The sequence below is a fragment of the Sceloporus occidentalis genome, unplaced genomic scaffold (genome assembly GCF_023333645.1).
Source record: "Sceloporus occidentalis isolate IW3139 unplaced genomic scaffold, rSceOcc1.0.p SCAF_23, whole genome shotgun sequence".
Lineage (NCBI taxonomy): Eukaryota > Metazoa > Chordata > Lepidosauria > Squamata > Phrynosomatidae > Sceloporus > Sceloporus occidentalis.
Window position 1 is genome coordinate 7,688,601 of NW_028317003.1, and position 17,749 is coordinate 7,706,349.

A 17,749-nucleotide genomic window follows, 5' to 3' on the forward strand; every position below is an offset into this window, starting at 1 on the left:
CTATTTATATTAATCTATCTCTATTTAACATGTATATATGTCTATGGTCTGTCGAACTTTCTATTGCATATCATCTATATTTCTCTCCTATCTCTATCTTGTATCTATTTATCTATATCTTTTAATCTATCATCTCGATCTATTTTATATCTCTATGTAACATGTATCTATATGTCTATATATATCGAGCTTTCTATCTTCTATAATTTATATGTATCTTCTATCTACATTTATATATATATATAACTTTCTATTAATACACACACATATATATAATCTATCTTCTATATCTAGCTATCTTTCATGTACCTCCATATAACTATGTTCTGTCTATATGTATATTCTATATGTTTATCTGTCTATTTATCTATATCTTCTGTCTATCTATATGTCTATTTTATTATAGAGAGTTGCATATTTTTTTGCATGCAGTATCAAAGATTTACCTCCCAACAAATAGTAATGTCATGTGCGCAAAATTCCAGTGAAATTAAAAGTAATTTATAGTGACAAAAAGTACCAATTTGGCTAGCAGTATAAACCGCCTCCCCAGTTCATTCGCTCTCTGCAACAATGATTACTAAAAGATGTGGAAAATTGCTTAAATGAAAAATGTTGCGATAAACAAAGATTTAGATTTGTGAGGTTTGTATTAATCTGGGTCCCTTGGAAACAAAGTCATATCAGTAAACTTGATTGGTCAGTAAGTATGCCAGCTGTTTTTTAAGGGAATTGTTCTGTGTATTGTGTAATGGTAAAATGATACATACGCCCTACGTCATACGCCTTACGTCATACGGAATCCAGGGTGGATAACGGGTGCTTTATTTGAGACCAATGTGCTCGATGAGAGTCATCGCTTACTGTAACACTTCCTCTAATCTTCGCACAGTACTGCAAATGTAACCATCTGGATGCTAGAGCGAGTTGCAGAGAAATCCACTTTTTAGCATAATTGCTTTATAAATATTATTTTATGCTTATATAGATAGATAGATAGATAGATAGATAGATATAGATAGATAGATAGATAGATAGATAGATCTATTTATCTATAGATATAAATCTATATATCTATAGATCTATAGATATATATCTATAGATCTATAGATATATAGATATATATCTATAGATATATATATCTATATATATATATATATATATATATATAACAACTGGCCGTGAGAAAGGGTTTGCTTCACAGTCTACAGACGCCTGGAAGGTTTATGGACTTAAAGAAAGGAAACGTTCAATAATTCCCATATTGGACATGTCACATATTACACTAAATTCATAAAAAGAAGTCAAGCGACGTGATTATGTCTCAGTGTGGGTTCTGGTCGATTAAAGTCCCCTCTCAACATAATACGTCCACCCACCCTCATTGGTTTCAAGAGGGTAGCAGAGAAGAATTAGATATTTAGCATAACGTATGGGCCCAGACAAAAAGGGGGGCTTTTGCCCTATTCATACTAATACCTCCTATTGCTACACACTATCTGCATCTGGGATATTGGCTCATTCTCACAAACCCGTTAGATCTTTGACGTTTTAATATGCTGTCATAGAGACTGCACCTCGATTAACTCTTTTCAATTGTACTTGTAAATGCATTACAAATGTGTATGATGAGTTCCCTAGGCACACAGGCTCTGGATGGGTAAATTATGTATCTGGGACAGTTGTAGAGATTGAATTTTAGTTCATATCAATTTTTTGCAACCATATAATCTCACCACACCACAGATTACAATTGTCATTGATAGCCCTGCTGAGCAAAAATAATGAGATAATGAGTTAATAATTGGATAATTGGTTAATAATGGGTTAATACAAAGAGTAAACAGCACTTAAAACTCTGAGATGGCATTGTGTACCTTTTGTGTATATGTGACAAGTGTATGCTTCGCCTCATTTCTCAAAGCTATTTCAACATTAATCATCCCTTAGCAATATTTTGTGGTTCTGGGACACCCTTCATTGACCAATTCCTTTTGTGAGATTAATGAGTGTAATCTGCTTGGGTTTTGTCTTCACCATCACGCACTGGAAGAGATGGGGTCAGAGCACTAGGGGGGCATGATCACTAATATTAAACCACACTCCATAACTCTCATTAGTTTTCTAAACACTGGTATACCCTGGAGTGACATCAACAGAAGTCACAATGAATCCAGAAATAGTGTAAAATCTAGGAGAATTATGATCTGGATGCATTCATGTCCGATCTAGATTTCTTGCTCCTGAAAAATCAAATCCACATTTTTTCTTGATATAAAGCAATCCAGAAAACAAATGAGAATATAGAATTGTGGGATGCCAGATGGCTTAGATCTGATATGTGCTTTCACCCGCAAGTATGTGAAAATAATTTATCAAAACCTTTTCCGTGTAGTCCCACAACAATCCAAACCCTGTTATACCCAACTGCTGTGTCTTGAGTTTTCTGGCACAGTCTGGAGCCACGATGTGTGCGAATTTGTAGCTCTGTTGGCTTTTCAAGAATAGTGCGAATCCCTCATGTATACAATGTTAGCAGTTATATAAATGTGATTTTAGCAAAACGAAAGTGAAGATTTTCTGTTCAGCGAATGGATTTCATTCTATATTTTTCTAGAAATAAATATCAACTAGAAAAAAAGTGCGTTTATTGTTTTTTAGTTTTTAAAAATGAGTAGCAGAATATTTTACAAAACATCAAATATTTTTTTTAGTAAAATCACTACAAAAAAACATTGTGAGAAAATATAGAGTATTATTTTAATCTCATTGTATATCATAGATTCGATTCATTTTATTTTTATTTATGTTTATAAATATTTATACAATAAATGTGCAAAACTGGGTTCTAACCAAGTCGCTCTGTGTGATTACTGATTTTACTCCATGCGGTAGATAATTGAGATTTACTAAAGGATAAGTGAGATTCGCAGCCAATTTAAAGGGGCTGGGGAAATCTCCGATAAATCCCCGAAGAGATAAGTCACTGCAGCCAAACCCGGGTATTCTAGCTTGGAGCACATGGCTCTATTAATTGCACTCAGCAGGATGCACCGCGCATAGTTAACTGGCACAGCCAGCTTTATTCTGCTCGGTGATTTAAGGGTTAATAGGCAATTCCTTACATTCAAAAGGTAAATTATTTGTGATGATTTAGTGAAACAGGGTTGCGGCGTATGTGGTTACTATTGCCAATCTAGATGGATAGGTGATAGAGAAACAGATAGATAGATAGATAGATAGATAGATAGATAGATAGATAGATAGATAAAACAAGAGATAGGAAAATAATGATGTAAAGTTTGAAAACTGAAAATGCACTCTTTTATTAGCTTCATATTGAAATAGTCAAGAAAAGATAGATAGAAAAAAGGGATGAAAAGTTTTTTGTTTTTTTTTAAACATTAATATACTCTTTTTAGGCGCATATTGAAATTTTCAAGAAATGATAAATGGTATAAATAGATGTATAGATAGCTATATTGCTTTAGAGTCTAATGTATTTGATGGTCTAACAATATTAACAATCTTAAGCAAGTGCTGAAACCTGTCACTATATAAACTGTTCATTGCATTCTCATAATATTGTAGTCAAGACCCAAATGACACCAGTCCTTCTTGCTACTCAGCTGTGCCATAGGAAAACAGACAAGCTAAGCTCTTGGAGTCTGAAGAAAAGGCAAAACTGCCCGCCTTTTCTCTTGCCACCAAAAGAGCCTTGGTGTATTTTCTTGGACTACACAAGTTCACTGAAAGTCCTGTCTGATCCAAACAAACACTTTACAAAAGGGGAATTTAAAGAGCTCAGAATTGGATGTTAAGTTGCCCCCCATCCCCCAACCTCTCCCTTTCAGGGGGTTAGGATAAAAATAATTGCTCTCAGTGCATTTGATCTTTAGTGTTCAGCAGCCAGTAAGAGAGGCACAGGTGACATGTTCCAATTAGGACTTGTCTAATTAAATTAGTGTCACAGAAAGCAGCCAATAGGCCAAGGGCTGGAAGAAGAGCTTTTTTTCATCTTTTCCTCTATACTTCTCTGCCATGAAAGCCACAGCAAGTCCCTCCTCCTGGAATTATTAGCCCTAATGGAGGTGTGAATTTAGCGACCGTATATAAAATCTCAGAGGCTGCTTCTTGACACATTTGATATTTCCCCTTCAAGGAGGAGAGAACTGTGTGGGGCTTTCAGATTTCTTTTCATTCATTTGCCACTTGAACCTACTGGAGAGCCACCTATGGGAAAAATATCACATTGAAAGGGCATCTCATTCACCAGCACCAGATTGCCCCTTATTTTCCAGTGAGGGTCTGTCTTGTATGGTTTTTGCCCCAGCCCATCAAGAGCAGGTTTTTGAGTCAGAAGAAGGTCCCACCAGCTAGAGGATGCAGCTAGGAGAGCAGATCCTAACTAGCTCTGCTCCCAATTTGCCCCACACGTTTTACCCCCTGCCTGGTGACCCAGGTAGCGCTGCCCAGAGCCCCAGTTTGGAGTTCAACGTGGGACAGCACAAAGGACAACCTCAGCAGCACAAGAAGTACTCCAGGGGACTCCCCTTAGACAGCCCCAGAGATACTGGCTCCAGCAGCACAGCTGCCCCCTCCATGCTCGGCGAGGTAGGCGAGGGCTTCTCAGCGTCTAAGACTCTACAGGACAACGGGCGCAAAGGCACCCCAACTGGGGAGGAGGACATGAACTCTGCGGCCGCATCTTCCGCAACTCGCTACCTGGACAGCAGCCTGCAAGCGGCCTCTGAGCGCTATTACCTGCAGTCTCAAGGCCAGCAGCCCCAGCAGACAGGGGCAGAGCTGGGCTCCCCCTGCTCCATCTTCCCCTATGCCCCAACGCAGCACAGCGCCGTGTATCCAGCAGGTGGGGCAGCCAGATACCCCCCATATGGAAGCATGCTGCCTCCTGCCGGCTTCTCCCCACCCGTGTGCCCGTCCCGGCCTCAGTACAGCACAGGGTATCAGTATGGACAGGCACCAGGGACCATGTACAGCCCCTACCCGGCTGCGGGATCAGGCAGCGGGCTCAATGCGCTAGGACTGCCGACCAGCGGGCCAGGAGTGCGGGCTCAAGTCTTCCTCTGCAACCGGCCTCTGTGGCTTAAATTTCACCGGCACCAGACTGAGATGATCATCACCAAACAGGGCAGGTAAGACACTGATCACATAGACTCATTCTTACTGCTGTGTATGTGTGTGTGTGTATGTGTGTATGTGTGTGTGTGTGTGTAGTCCGTCCACAATATAGAGCCCGATTTCTCTCACTTTCCTGACTTTTATTATTAGTTTATTATACGGGTAACCTAAGAACAAGCAGTTATAAAGTGTTCGGCAATTCCCTGTAACTTATGTGTCACGTGTCAAGGAGATAGATAGATAGATAGATAGATAGATAGATAGATAGATAGATAGATATATGTCTGATCTCATTTTAACCGGGCGTTAGTTTATTAATCCCTTTGTAATAACCAGGCACATGAAACTCCTGTAATGCCCACCTGCCGCATGTTCTGCCAGAGATTTAATTAAGCATTCGATTTGCTTGTTGAGAAAAAAATGGACATACAAAGGAGACCCTCACATACTCCCTGCATCAAAACATGGACAATTTAACCCTTATGTGGGCTAAGAGAGTTGGGTGCCAAGTGCCGCAAACCAATCTGGCATTCAATCTGTTAAAAACAGCGTGTTTTGTGTACTTTTGCTTTGTATGGATTTGGGAAAATAGCTTCTAAAAAAATTAAGGTAAAACAAACATACAAAAAGCAGTTCTATATATGACATTTTGTTTCTGCAACAATGTCTGGCTCTAAAGAGAGGTCATTTTGTGTTGCCTTTGCTAAAATGTTTAATTATATTTATGAGTTATTTTTTTCTTTAAACAACAATTAAACGTATTTTCTTTTTTGTCTTTTTTTTGTTTGTTTTTTAGGAGAATGTTCCCCTTTCTGAGTTTCAATATAACAGGGTTAAACCCCACCGCCCATTACAATGTCTTCGTAGAGGTGGTCCTAGCTGACCCCAATCACTGGCGCTTCCAGGGGGGCAAGTGGGTCACCTGTGGCAAAGCAGACAACAATATGCAAGGTAACTGTTTGTACCATTTATTAGTAAAACATACTGGATTATTTAGTTTTAAAATTGATTAGTCTAGAGTTTTTATTTTTTTTTAAAAAGTAATTATTTTACCAGATTTTAGATGAGTTGATAAAATTCTCCTTAACCCCTTAAGTGATCTTTAATTCCACTATTTGTTTTCTATATATTAATGAATTAAAAATAGTTAATTAAGTTCATATTATCCATGCACTGAATATTCATAGGCTTCGGAGAAATTCTTTATCATTTCGTTAATTGTTATTTTATATTATTTATAGGAAATAAGGTGTATGTGCACCCAGAGTCCCCTAATACTGGAGCACACTGGATGAGGCAGGAGATCTCCTTTGGGAAACTAAAACTTACTAACAACAAAGGAGCCAATAATAACAATACTCAGGTAAGAGAAGAAAAAGCGATACCATGGACAGCGCTTCCAAACCACAGATAGCCCTGATACATTGTAACAGCGGATTATAATACTCACACCCCAAGGAATATGGCTCATCAGCCTCAAATATTGTTACTGTATATTACACATACTTTCTTACACATTGTAATTACGTATAAACAGTAACCGACATAAAGCCAGGGACTAACCTAAGGTTTTAAAGCAATTATCTAGTATTTTGTTTTTAGTTTACAAAATTATATTTTTCAACCATAGAAGCTCTTCTACTAATGTTAATTTAATTTATTTCATTATTAATATCTATATTATATATATATATATATACACAGTATTTAATGTGGTTTGACAGGACTTCTCATTGCTCTATACATAATATATACTCTATTCATCCTCAGATGATTGTCCTGCAGTCTTTGCACAAATATCAGCCCCGTCTTCACATTGTAGAAGTGAGTGAGGATGGAGTAGAAGACTTGAATGATTCTGCCAAGACACAGACATTTACCTTCCCAGAAACCCAGTTTATTGCAGTAACTGCCTACCAGAATACCGATGTAAGTTGAAACTTATTAAATGGTAACATTTCAAGAACCTTAGACTGTCTTTACATAGTCTAATTCACTTTTATAACATTTGTGAATATTTCTTTTATAAAATAATAAAATCTCAGCCATAAAAAAAACTCTAGAAAGCTTAATTGCAATTTTTATTTGATTTTTCTGTATAGATCACCCAGCTCAAGATTGACCACAATCCCTTTGCAAAAGGATTCAGAGATAATTATGATTCGTAAGTTGTGCTTTTCATAAATGCATGTTTTAATTTACGCTAAGATAAAACAATATGTTCAAACGCTACCTTTGTTTGGCTTAATAGGAAAAATACTGCTTTTATATAATGTTTGTGCCTGTAGGAATTCACATTACCCAATAAAAACTTAAATTAAGAAACTGTGTAAAAAATATCAAACATTACAAAGAATTATATTAAAAAATATCGATAGCCCAGTCTAAAGATTATGAGATTTAGTGTATATAACTGCTATTGACTGGTATTTATCAAGGCTATGATCCCCATAAACTAGTTCTCCTAGTGACATCAGATTTATATCTTTTTTGTAGAATGTACACGGCATCAGAGAATGACAGGTTAACTCCATCTCCTGCGGATTCTCCTAGATCCCATCAGATTGTTCCTGGGACTCGCTACAGTGTCCAGCCTTTCTTCCAAGAACAGTTTGTCAACAATTTGCCACCTGCTGCCAGGTACTACAGTGGGGAGAGGACTGTACCCCAGACTAACGGGCTTCTGTCACCACAGTCCAGTGAAGAAGTAGCAAACACCCCCCCACAGAGGTGGTTTGTAACCCCTGTCCAGCAATCTAATGCCAACAAATTGGACATGGGACCCTATGAAACAGATTACTCATCTAGCTCTCTTCTCACTTACGGGATAAAATCCCTTCCAATCCAAACCTCTCACCCCATGGCTTATTACCCAGATGCAGCATTTGCCTCCATGACTGGGTGGGGTAGCAGAGGTTCCCCATACCAGAGAAAAGTGACCACCAGTTTACCTTGGTCTTCAAGGTCAAGCCCTCCAGGTTTCACTGAAGATCTGCTAGCCAAGGATAAAGTAAAGGAAGAGATGAGCTCTTCTTGGGTAGAAACCCCACCTTCTATTAAATCTCTAGACTCCAACGATTCAGGAGTTTACACAGGAGCATGTAAGAGAAGAAGACTTTCCCCAAGCACCTCAAGTAATGAAAATTCACCCCCTATAAAATGTGAAGATATTGCACCAGAAGACTATAAAGATGCATCTAAGGGACTGGGCTATTATGCCTTTTATTCTAGTTCTTAAAGAACATATGTAAATAATTAGTCTTATTCCACAATGACCATGGGTGAACAATCGCATTAAATGCCAAAAATTTTGGCCATGAACTTTCAAAAAGAGAAAAAAACTATGTGCAATTCTCTGGATCTGGCCACAAGTCTGACTATTTGAAGCCCAAACTTGTCATAACAAGTTTTGAACCTGAAAATATGAAAAATGGTGGATGAGATCTGCTACAGTGTTATCTCTTTTTATGTTTTGTTTTATTATTTTAATTGCTATTATATTATGTGAATTTATTTATGACAAGTGACTAATGTACAGTTTGTGTAAATATACTGTTGGATATTGTGGAGTATAATATATTGTATGCATACAAGTGTATTTGTATTTTAATGATTTCTCAGACATTAAATGCACTGTTCTGTTGTACAATGTATTAGGTAGCACCCGAAAATGTATATCTAGAAATGTAACATACATTGTCAGAATGTATTTTTCACAGTGTCTTGGGAAATTTACTTTTGAAAGTTGTCTTTAAAGGCAAATGTTGTAAAAATGTAAAGTCAAGTATTGATTGACCTGGTGCTTTTTCGTTTTTTTTTTTTGTACACTTATTGTTTAATAAATGTGTCAATTATTGCCAAAAAATAGACTTTTGCTTCAAATTCCATGTTACCTACCTGGGTCATTATCAAAATGGTAAATGCAATAATTTTGAAGAATAAAATATATATCTCTTTACCTATCTTCTCTCCCTTTATCTGTTTGTCTGTTATCCTACATCTCTTTGTGTATAAAAATATTGTTTGGAGAGATAAAAAAGAGATGTAAATTATCTTCAGTTTTTTACATGTGCTCCTACTTTTTTGGATTTTGTATATATATATATATATATATATATATATATATATATATATATAATTTTATTTTACTTTTATTTTTTTTAACTACATACTTTAACTTTTGCAAGGACTAATCCAAAGAGCAAAGAGGAAGAGCCGGCAATCATGTAATCTTTTCTAATACCCTAAATTGGAAAGATGATAATAACAACAACTAACAATAATAATAATAATTGTAATATTAATATAATTACCATTATATATTCACCAGGTTTTGTGTGTGTGTGTATATATATATATATTTATATATACAAATGTCAAAAAGGGGTTCTCTTCCAAAGGTTTTTGGTTGTATATAATGACAAATATTTTCCGTGTTACGATTTCAGTACATTAATTAATATGTCTATAATTCCCTCACTTAGATCCCTCTTGAAGAAAAAACAATGCATACATTTGAGTTTGAATTTATAAGATTTAGTTTTCGTTCTTCCCATTTCTTTTCTATCCGTTATCAATTCGTTTTGTATATTGAAAGCCCTGGAATTTAAAAATTCTAGTTAACATAATAAAACGTCACTGAAAAATTCGATTTTAAATTCAAAGTCATGCTGACAGCAGGGAAGTTCAACCCGTGTGATGTGCCATCATCACACACCTGGAAGGGTTTAATCATGCTGTATTTGAACATGCAAGTAAGATTAAATTAAATTACTGGTCCCTGCGGTTTCATCCAAAACTCAGTCTCTGAAAGAAGTGAAAAAATCTCTTGGAGGAAATGCAGACTCTAATGGGATTAAGTTGATTGCAGGGTAAACACAACCAGGACAAGAAAACTAAACGATACAATATAAATGTAAAGTCGATTAAATACTAGATCGAGGTTATAGTTCCACCTAACCTCCTACTAACGAGTGACAAAGCTGCTGAATATAACCCAAAATTATTGGTATAAGATATGAAGCCCTGTGACTCCTCTAACATTAGATAGATAGATAGATAGATAGATAGATAGATAGATAGATAGATAGATAGATAGATACTATTACAATTAACATATGTATTTACCTTATTCCTATAATAAAAATAACAATAATAAATTAATATTATATATATGTTGTCCGTCTTTAAATCAAAAGAAAAATAAGTCTAAAATAATATGATGAGCGTGCAGCATTTTTATGTTAAAATAGACGCATTCACTGTAAAAGTTCTCACACTGTTTAATCGAAACCTAAGTGCCTGCCTGGCCCCAATTAACACCTTGTGATTATAAGGCATTCCTAAACTGTAGTGTCAGACACCAAATTGTGAATAAATGTATCTAATTAATCCTCCTAGGATGACATTGATAAACAAGTCTATATTTAAAGGAAGATCAAGGGTCTGTGTCAGGAGCGACTTGTTTACACTTCTTATCTGATAAGGTTAAGTAGCCCTGTTTTCTCCTCATCAGGCAGGCGGAGTATACAATGCGAATTAACTACAAACACACACAGAGTGTCAGTGCTAGGCTGTGCACAGCAAGACACTGCAACTCACTAATTACACATCATTCCTTGCTTCTTAAACCCAACATCAAGGTTAATGGCTGGATCCAGCTTGTCTCGAGATACAAATCCAAAAAGGAAGATCTGGAAATTTACAGATCTGCAAATGCATACACAAGTTCTAAAGTGGGTTATCACTGACACAAAAGTATTAAAATATCTATATGTCTTTAGTGGGAGAATGTAACCTTTTTTTGTTCTGTTCGCATACATATTTGGTTACCTTGTATATGGAATATAAAACACCCGGCTTCTGGAAAAGTGATTCCGATGTTCTTCTAGAAAGGTGAAATATTAAGTGTTCTTCATAATGAACATTTTACATACTAGAAGGGTGTGAATGGGGATGGAGGATTGTATTCAGGTACAACCAGTGATTGATCTGGGACTGCTAATTAGCTCACACATTAAGCCCAGAGCCTCATTAATCGATGAGATATTTTTTTAGATGTCCTAAGACAAATACAAAGGCATTTGAAAAGACTTTCATTTTCTGTCTGGTACAGAGGTGACTCTCGAGGCAGCATACACACAGTCAACGATTGATAAATAGATGTTACTTTTTTAGAGAGTAAATACTGTAAATAGTACATAGGTCCCTTTCATTTGTTACGATACCCCTGTCATTAATGAATGACAATACCCCCATTCTTCATATACCCTTCAGAATAGGACGGGTTTTTCTTAGAACATCCAGTGGCTGTATGGGGAATTGCAAGTAAAAATAAACAGATCTTAAGGCAGTGGTCTAAAATCTTCAATTCATTACATTACACAATATTTGTAGCTGTCTGAAAATTAGTAATTATTTGGAGATTAGCGCACAAATACAGGGGCATAGCAGCCCACCATTAATAGAGCTCCCCCGATGGTCTCACTCAAGGAAACACTATGATTTACACAAAACCTAATGCATTCTAGATTACACAGACCTCTCCCCGACAATAAAGGTTCATTTATATAACACATTGTCTCAAAATATTATAGAACTTGCAGTTTGACAAGACTTCTTACCTGCAACTCTCCAGCTTTACATTTAAAAAAGGAGTGTCTTAAGAAACTTCTTAATTCACCCTTCCATATGGCTCAATCTCATTTGGTCAGCACCTTCTATGCAGTCTTCTTTGGAGAATTCTTGCTGCTGGAAAGTTTGTGTCCGAGGAAAAATTTTTTTACTGCTATAGAACATACCAGCTTGTTCACTATTAGAGCATTTTAACAAGACCCAGAAATATGAATTATACTTTTTTTTCCACATTTCAGCTACACCATTTAACCTCATATCTTTGCCAAGTTATCTAATATGTACAAAAAGAGAGGAAGAAGTTAATGGAGAGGAATACTAACAAGATTCTGAGAAAATAAAGCTAAAATTCCTGTTCCCATGGTTCTAATACATATTTCTTGCACGTCAATCTGTAAACACCATTACACAGCTTTATTAACCCCCTTGCAAAGTTATATTATACTATTATGTCTTACATGAACTGACCCAGACGACCACTAGGACATAATAGTATGGCATTCTTTTCCAATGGTGCTAATGCTGATATCACCAGAAAAGCTAAAGAGACCCTATTGGGATCTTTGACGACAACCCCTTCCTGTTGGTACAGCAAGCAGAAATGGAGGGCTATAAAACATTGCTTAACGATCACTATGTGATCAGCTACAGCAGGGTTCAACGTGAGAAATAGAAAGCAAAATAATGTATTTTTTTAAAATTGTAACACGTTTCTTGAAAATGCAATACAATTAAAATATATAAATAACTACAGGGACCACAGGACATCACATTGACATTTTAATGGGTCCTGACTAGTTATATATAAAGACCCCAAAAGGCTGGCCCATTAATACCAAGAGTAAAATAAAAAAAAGAAAAGAAGTGAAAAAACATAAGGTGTCCAAATATCTCTTATCCCTCCAACTAGAAATAGAAAATAGAAAATGTTGTTGACCTCAACCCAAAATTTTTAAAAATAATAAAAACTGTGTACTATGTAAAGGAGGTCTTTGGCCTCCTCTGGACAAACACATATGTATGTGGCATACTACTGTATATAGGGATGCTGCTGAACACAAGCTTTTTCAGAAGCAGCACTAAATCTGTGAAAGACATTCTATGAAAAAAATTTATTTTTTAAATTTCTGCTCCTTTTTTTATAAATGAAAAAAGAAAATTATAGTTAAACAATCAGAAGGTTAAATCCCTAACCAAAACGCCTGACATTAGGGTAGTAAATTTCTGTGTAATGAAGGGGTTAAAGCCACTGGGCTGTAAGTGTGGATATTGGAGAAAGCTACAGGCCATTTTTAAGTGTCTGATTTTGAAAGGAACTAAGCTAACTCTTATGTCGTGATATTATGCTGTTAGAGATTAATCCTTCCAAAAGTAATTAATTAAAATGCAATGGCACATGCTTTAAAGATTAAATGTACATTGAAATCACAGGAGTTCCTCTATATTTTCTAAAAAGCATAATGTTATTTTTCATTTTCCCAATAAAATAAGAGAAAAAGAAATACAATTTAATTTAGAATTATTTCCTTTTTTAGAATATTTGTGGGTAGTTATTTGATACTGTAAATGGCCAATCATGAAGATTGTACTTAGTGACCAGCTAAATGTGTTAACGAAATGGCTCTGATACCAGTCCTCAGTTAAAACCATTAAGTGAATTGTGTTGACAAATAAATTATATATAGTTTATAATGAAACTTAATATTACAGTCAAAAATTACACCCAGATTTTCTTTATTTGTTCTTGCCAAAATAATACTTGGGTCATTTCCTATTTTATTATATAGCCTTTGTTTTGTATGATTAACTAATGAGTCATGTACAAACTATAGCCTAGCCATGGCTATTTTCTGCCATCTAGCGGCCAAAACATTACATTTCTAGAACATATATATTCCACCACTATATATTTCCTTGATGCATTTGTGTTTATGTGCTCTTTATTAAATAACTCATATAAGCCCTAATTAATAACCTGTTTTCTTGTGTATTTTTAAGGGAGATTCTCCAGACAATGGATTTGATTTTAACCAAATAAATAAAACAAACAAAAAAAGGTTTATTTATAGGGAGGAAGTACACTTACAATTCTTGTGTTTACTATTCCTCTTTGATACCCCACTAATTGATAAGAAAATATTTGAGCTCTTCTTCCTGATTAGCAGCCCTTAAAAAAATTGTAACTTCTTTTATAACTTCTGCAGGATTAATGTATAAGAGGACCTTGCAACAAAGCTAAGTGTTAATTAGATGTGCACCATCTGTGCCACTGCATAATGAGTTTCTATGCAGGTCACCTAAAATATATATTTAAAATACCTTTAAATTGCTGAGTCATTTTAAATATTTTGACACATCATACAGTTTATATGTGATGGCTTCTGAAATATTAAGTTAAAATAAAATGATGTCATGTTTATGGTAATCTATTTGTGCAATTCTGGAACTTACACATCAATACAAAATCTAATTTATGTCTATTTTTCTTCATTTGCTATTCTAGAAGCAGAATGCCTTTCACTGATGTCATATATGAAAGAGTATTTTTTTGGTGCTAACAAAATTAAGTACCAAAATTTAAAGAGACATAACTGATGTACATACTAAACATACAACCAATGTTGATATCCTGGCTATGGCAGTAAACTGTTATGCTAATTCTTATAGCACCATCAGGAGCATATGTGTATGGTTTGCCACCCAATAATGCTGATATAGGCTAATCAGCCCCTTTTAATAAAGCTGTCCGTGTCAAATTATACTTTTTCACCCAAGCCCATGGCCTGGATGTAATATTTAATTCTATCAACATAGTGTGCTCTTATCTCATGGATTGGTTCCTTTTTGGATTACTGTAACATATTTTAAGTAGGCTTTCTACTAAGAAAATAACTTTATTATCTAACATAAAACATATACTCTTTACCAACCAGACTAAGTTCTAGTTATGCACATTTTTATTGGAAGCCAAAATAGGCTTGGAGACTTTCAATGTACTAACTAATCAATACTACCCGGAAGAGCTTCTACACCCTTTATCACTTCTAACAGATTGTTACTTCTTCCTCCTGTTGCTATATATTTAGATTGATTCATTATTTCATTATCAATAATGCGAGCAAGTAGTTGAACTCTATGGAGATGATGGGTTAAGGGGAGATACAACTTGTTAAAAAGTGAGTGGGAAAGACAAAGCTTTAAATAAGATGGTAGTGAATTCCTCAAGCATTTAAAACTTATTAAAGGATTATATAATAAAACAGGAATCCTGTGGCAATGCATGGTTAAAGAAAGACAATAAAATCTGTGGTATATCCAAAAATGTAGCCTATGTGAAGTAGACATGTGCATGCGAACAAAATCGGACAATTTTTTTTTGCCACATTTGTTTTTTCGGCCAAAAAAATTCGCTTTCCGTCCATTTGTTTCCAATGAAATTCAGAAGTCTTTTTTGATTCGGAACAACATTCGGGGGCATTCCTAAAAGGGGGGGGTCCCTGACACCTGCTGGACTCTGCTTTCATTATAGAAATTAAAAAAAGGTTCCCCCAGAGTAAGGATGGTCAAAGAGGTGCAGCAATTGTGGTAGGGCTCTGGGCAGGCAGACATTGACACATCATAGGCACATACAGCCCGGTGGAGCAGGACTGAATGTCCCCAATATTATATATTATAATGCCTGGTTTTGTCACCAATATTTATCTACCAATGAAAAATAATAAATTATATGATAAAAAGATAATGAAAAATGACGTGTCCACAAATTACAAGTTTGGCTGGTAGCATAAATGGGCAACTGTCTTAATCAACTAAACTCCACTCAGGAACAGGGGGAAAATGTATTCCCTGTAATACAATACAGTAGTCACTACTGCTTCTCCAATACACCCTACAACCGTACATTTTCTGCACTAAAATAAACTATTAATTAACTTGCAGTATGGTAGGCGAGTAATGAGCACCAATCTCAGCCTCTGCTAAGCTAACTGTCACTGCCTCCAACTGTCACACTCCAACTCCCATCAGTCTGTAACTGCTGCTACTGACAAGATAAAACAGAGTCAGCACATTTATATATCTAATGCTTGTCCTTTGTAATGAAAAACTCCCAAGGGTTGTTGGACCCATCATTTACAGCCATAACAATCAATGAGACCACCGCCATTTTTCAGGCTTCTTCCTGAAATATTTTTCAGGCTTCTTCTTATCAGTTATGGATATGTACCATTCCACTCACAGTCCACCCATGAGTTCCATGTAGCTTGTGCCTGAAAACAGGATGGTAAGAAAGGCAGAATGTTTGCTCCCTATAGACTTACAGTATTTTATTGTGATTATAAAGCAACATATCAGAAAGGATGTTGGTGTGAAATTTCATTGGATGTTGAACATTCATTTATAATTCATTTACAAAACGAAATTACCACTATAAGGTAGTTCCACCAAAATAACAAAATGAAAAATCAGAGCATATCTGTCCTGCTAGAAATATTTCTATATATGTCATGTGTCTGAATAATAATACCACAGGGGAACAAATTTACCCTTAAAGTACAGAGTGCAGAATGTGATTTGAATAAAATTATAGGGTGGTATATAACTTTCCCTTTAGGGACTACAAGGCACTGAGCTGTCACAACAGATTGTGTAACTAGATCAGGCTGAAGGATGAGATCCTAATCATATTGATGAGACATTCATCTGAATGAGCGAGATCTTCCAGACATTATTTTGAAATAATACAATTAAATCCATGTAACATCTGCAACCAATGATTACATCCCTCATTGCTGACACATAAAGATTTGTACATGATTACTAATCATGTTATTTTCACAATGCTTACCAAATTATTATTACATTGCCCAGTAGAGAACTACATATTTTTACATGTATGTACATAATATTTCCATAAAGCAATAATCATTTATAAGTACAATGAACATATAACAATCAACAGCATCTATATATGTCTCCTTCATATATATAGCTAATTTTAGAACATCATGAGGGGGTTACTAATTATTTACATAATTAGTCTGTAACCCTAAAGGGTTAAAAATCTACAGATTTAAAAAAAAGTATAAACATTTATCAAAAACACCCAGCTTTTGGGTTGAAATAATGCAGTCCAAAAGCCTACTGTGTAGACAAAATAATAACATTATCAAAACAATTCTGGCAAGATAAAAGTAAGTGAACCGTATTGGAAATAATCAGCATTTATATATAACTTTTTTGTCTTAAAATATTGTCTGATCTTCATCTAAGTTACAATGATGAACAAAATCTGTTTAAACGAATAACACAGAAATTATCATTCTTACCCATTTAGAATACATCATTCAAACATTCACATTGTAGGTTGGAAAAAGTATGTAAACCTCTAGAATAATGACTTCCACAAAAGCAAAAGGAGTTAACAAACCTGGAGTCCAATCAATTAAATGGGATGTGTTTTAGAGCTACTTTGACTCCAAAAAAAAAACCACTCCAACATTGTTAGTTTGCTATTCACAAGGAGCATCTGCTGATGTGAACCATGCCTCAAAGAAAAGAAACCTCAGAAGACCTATGTTCAAGAATTGTTGAGTTAGAAAGTAATTTCAAAGAATTTACGTATTCACAAGTCCACAGTTAGACAAGTTATTCACACATGGAAAAGATTTGGTACTATGGCTACTTTGGCTAGAAGTAGGCAGACAGAAAAGCATACAGACTGCCCAGAGATATAAAAAGAATCCTAGAGTAACAGCTACAGGATTGAAGGGATCATTGGAACTGGTTATCTCTGTTCGTGAGTTTACCATACACAAAACATTCAATAGGCATGGAGTCCATGGCAGGACACCACTGAGGAAGTCACTGCTCTCCAAAGAAAAACACAATACCAGTACTATAGTGTAATATATCTAGTATAGATATGCGGTAATAAGAAACAAATTAAAAAGGAGCATATTCAGTAGGTCAGGCC

At 35.4% G+C, this 17,749-nt stretch overlaps 1 protein-coding gene across 1 annotated transcript; it reads left to right on the plus strand.

Annotated features, from left to right (window-relative positions):
• Positions 1 to 4,383: 4,383 nt before the first annotated feature.
• On the plus strand, positions 4,384 to 8,380 carry LOC149300760 (eomesodermin). Its single transcript, XM_089484911.1, has 6 exons — positions 4,384 to 5,156; positions 5,939 to 6,093; positions 6,384 to 6,505; positions 6,913 to 7,071; positions 7,245 to 7,306; positions 7,639 to 8,380. Exons 1-6 carry the CDS (start codon positions 4,384 to 4,386, stop codon positions 8,378 to 8,380), a joined length of 2,013 nt encoding a protein of 670 aa, XP_089341037.1.
• The last annotated feature ends 9,369 nt before the right edge of the window (positions 8,381 to 17,749 follow it).

What these genes read in the sequence shown, in the direction of transcription:
- LOC149300760 (XM_089484911.1), top strand. Translation starts at nt 4,384, where the DNA reads ATGCAGCTAGGAGAGCAGATCCTAACTAGCTCTGCTCCCAATTTGCCC. An exon ending in AGCAGACAACAATATGCAAG is followed by an intron (nt 6,094 to 6,383) that starts GTAACTGTTTGT and finishes TATTATTTATAG; the next exon opens with GAAATAAGGTGTATGTGCAC. An exon ending in TTCAGAGATAATTATGATTC is followed by an intron (nt 7,307 to 7,638) that starts GTAAGTTGTGCT and finishes TCTTTTTTGTAG; the next exon opens with AATGTACACGGCATCAGAGA.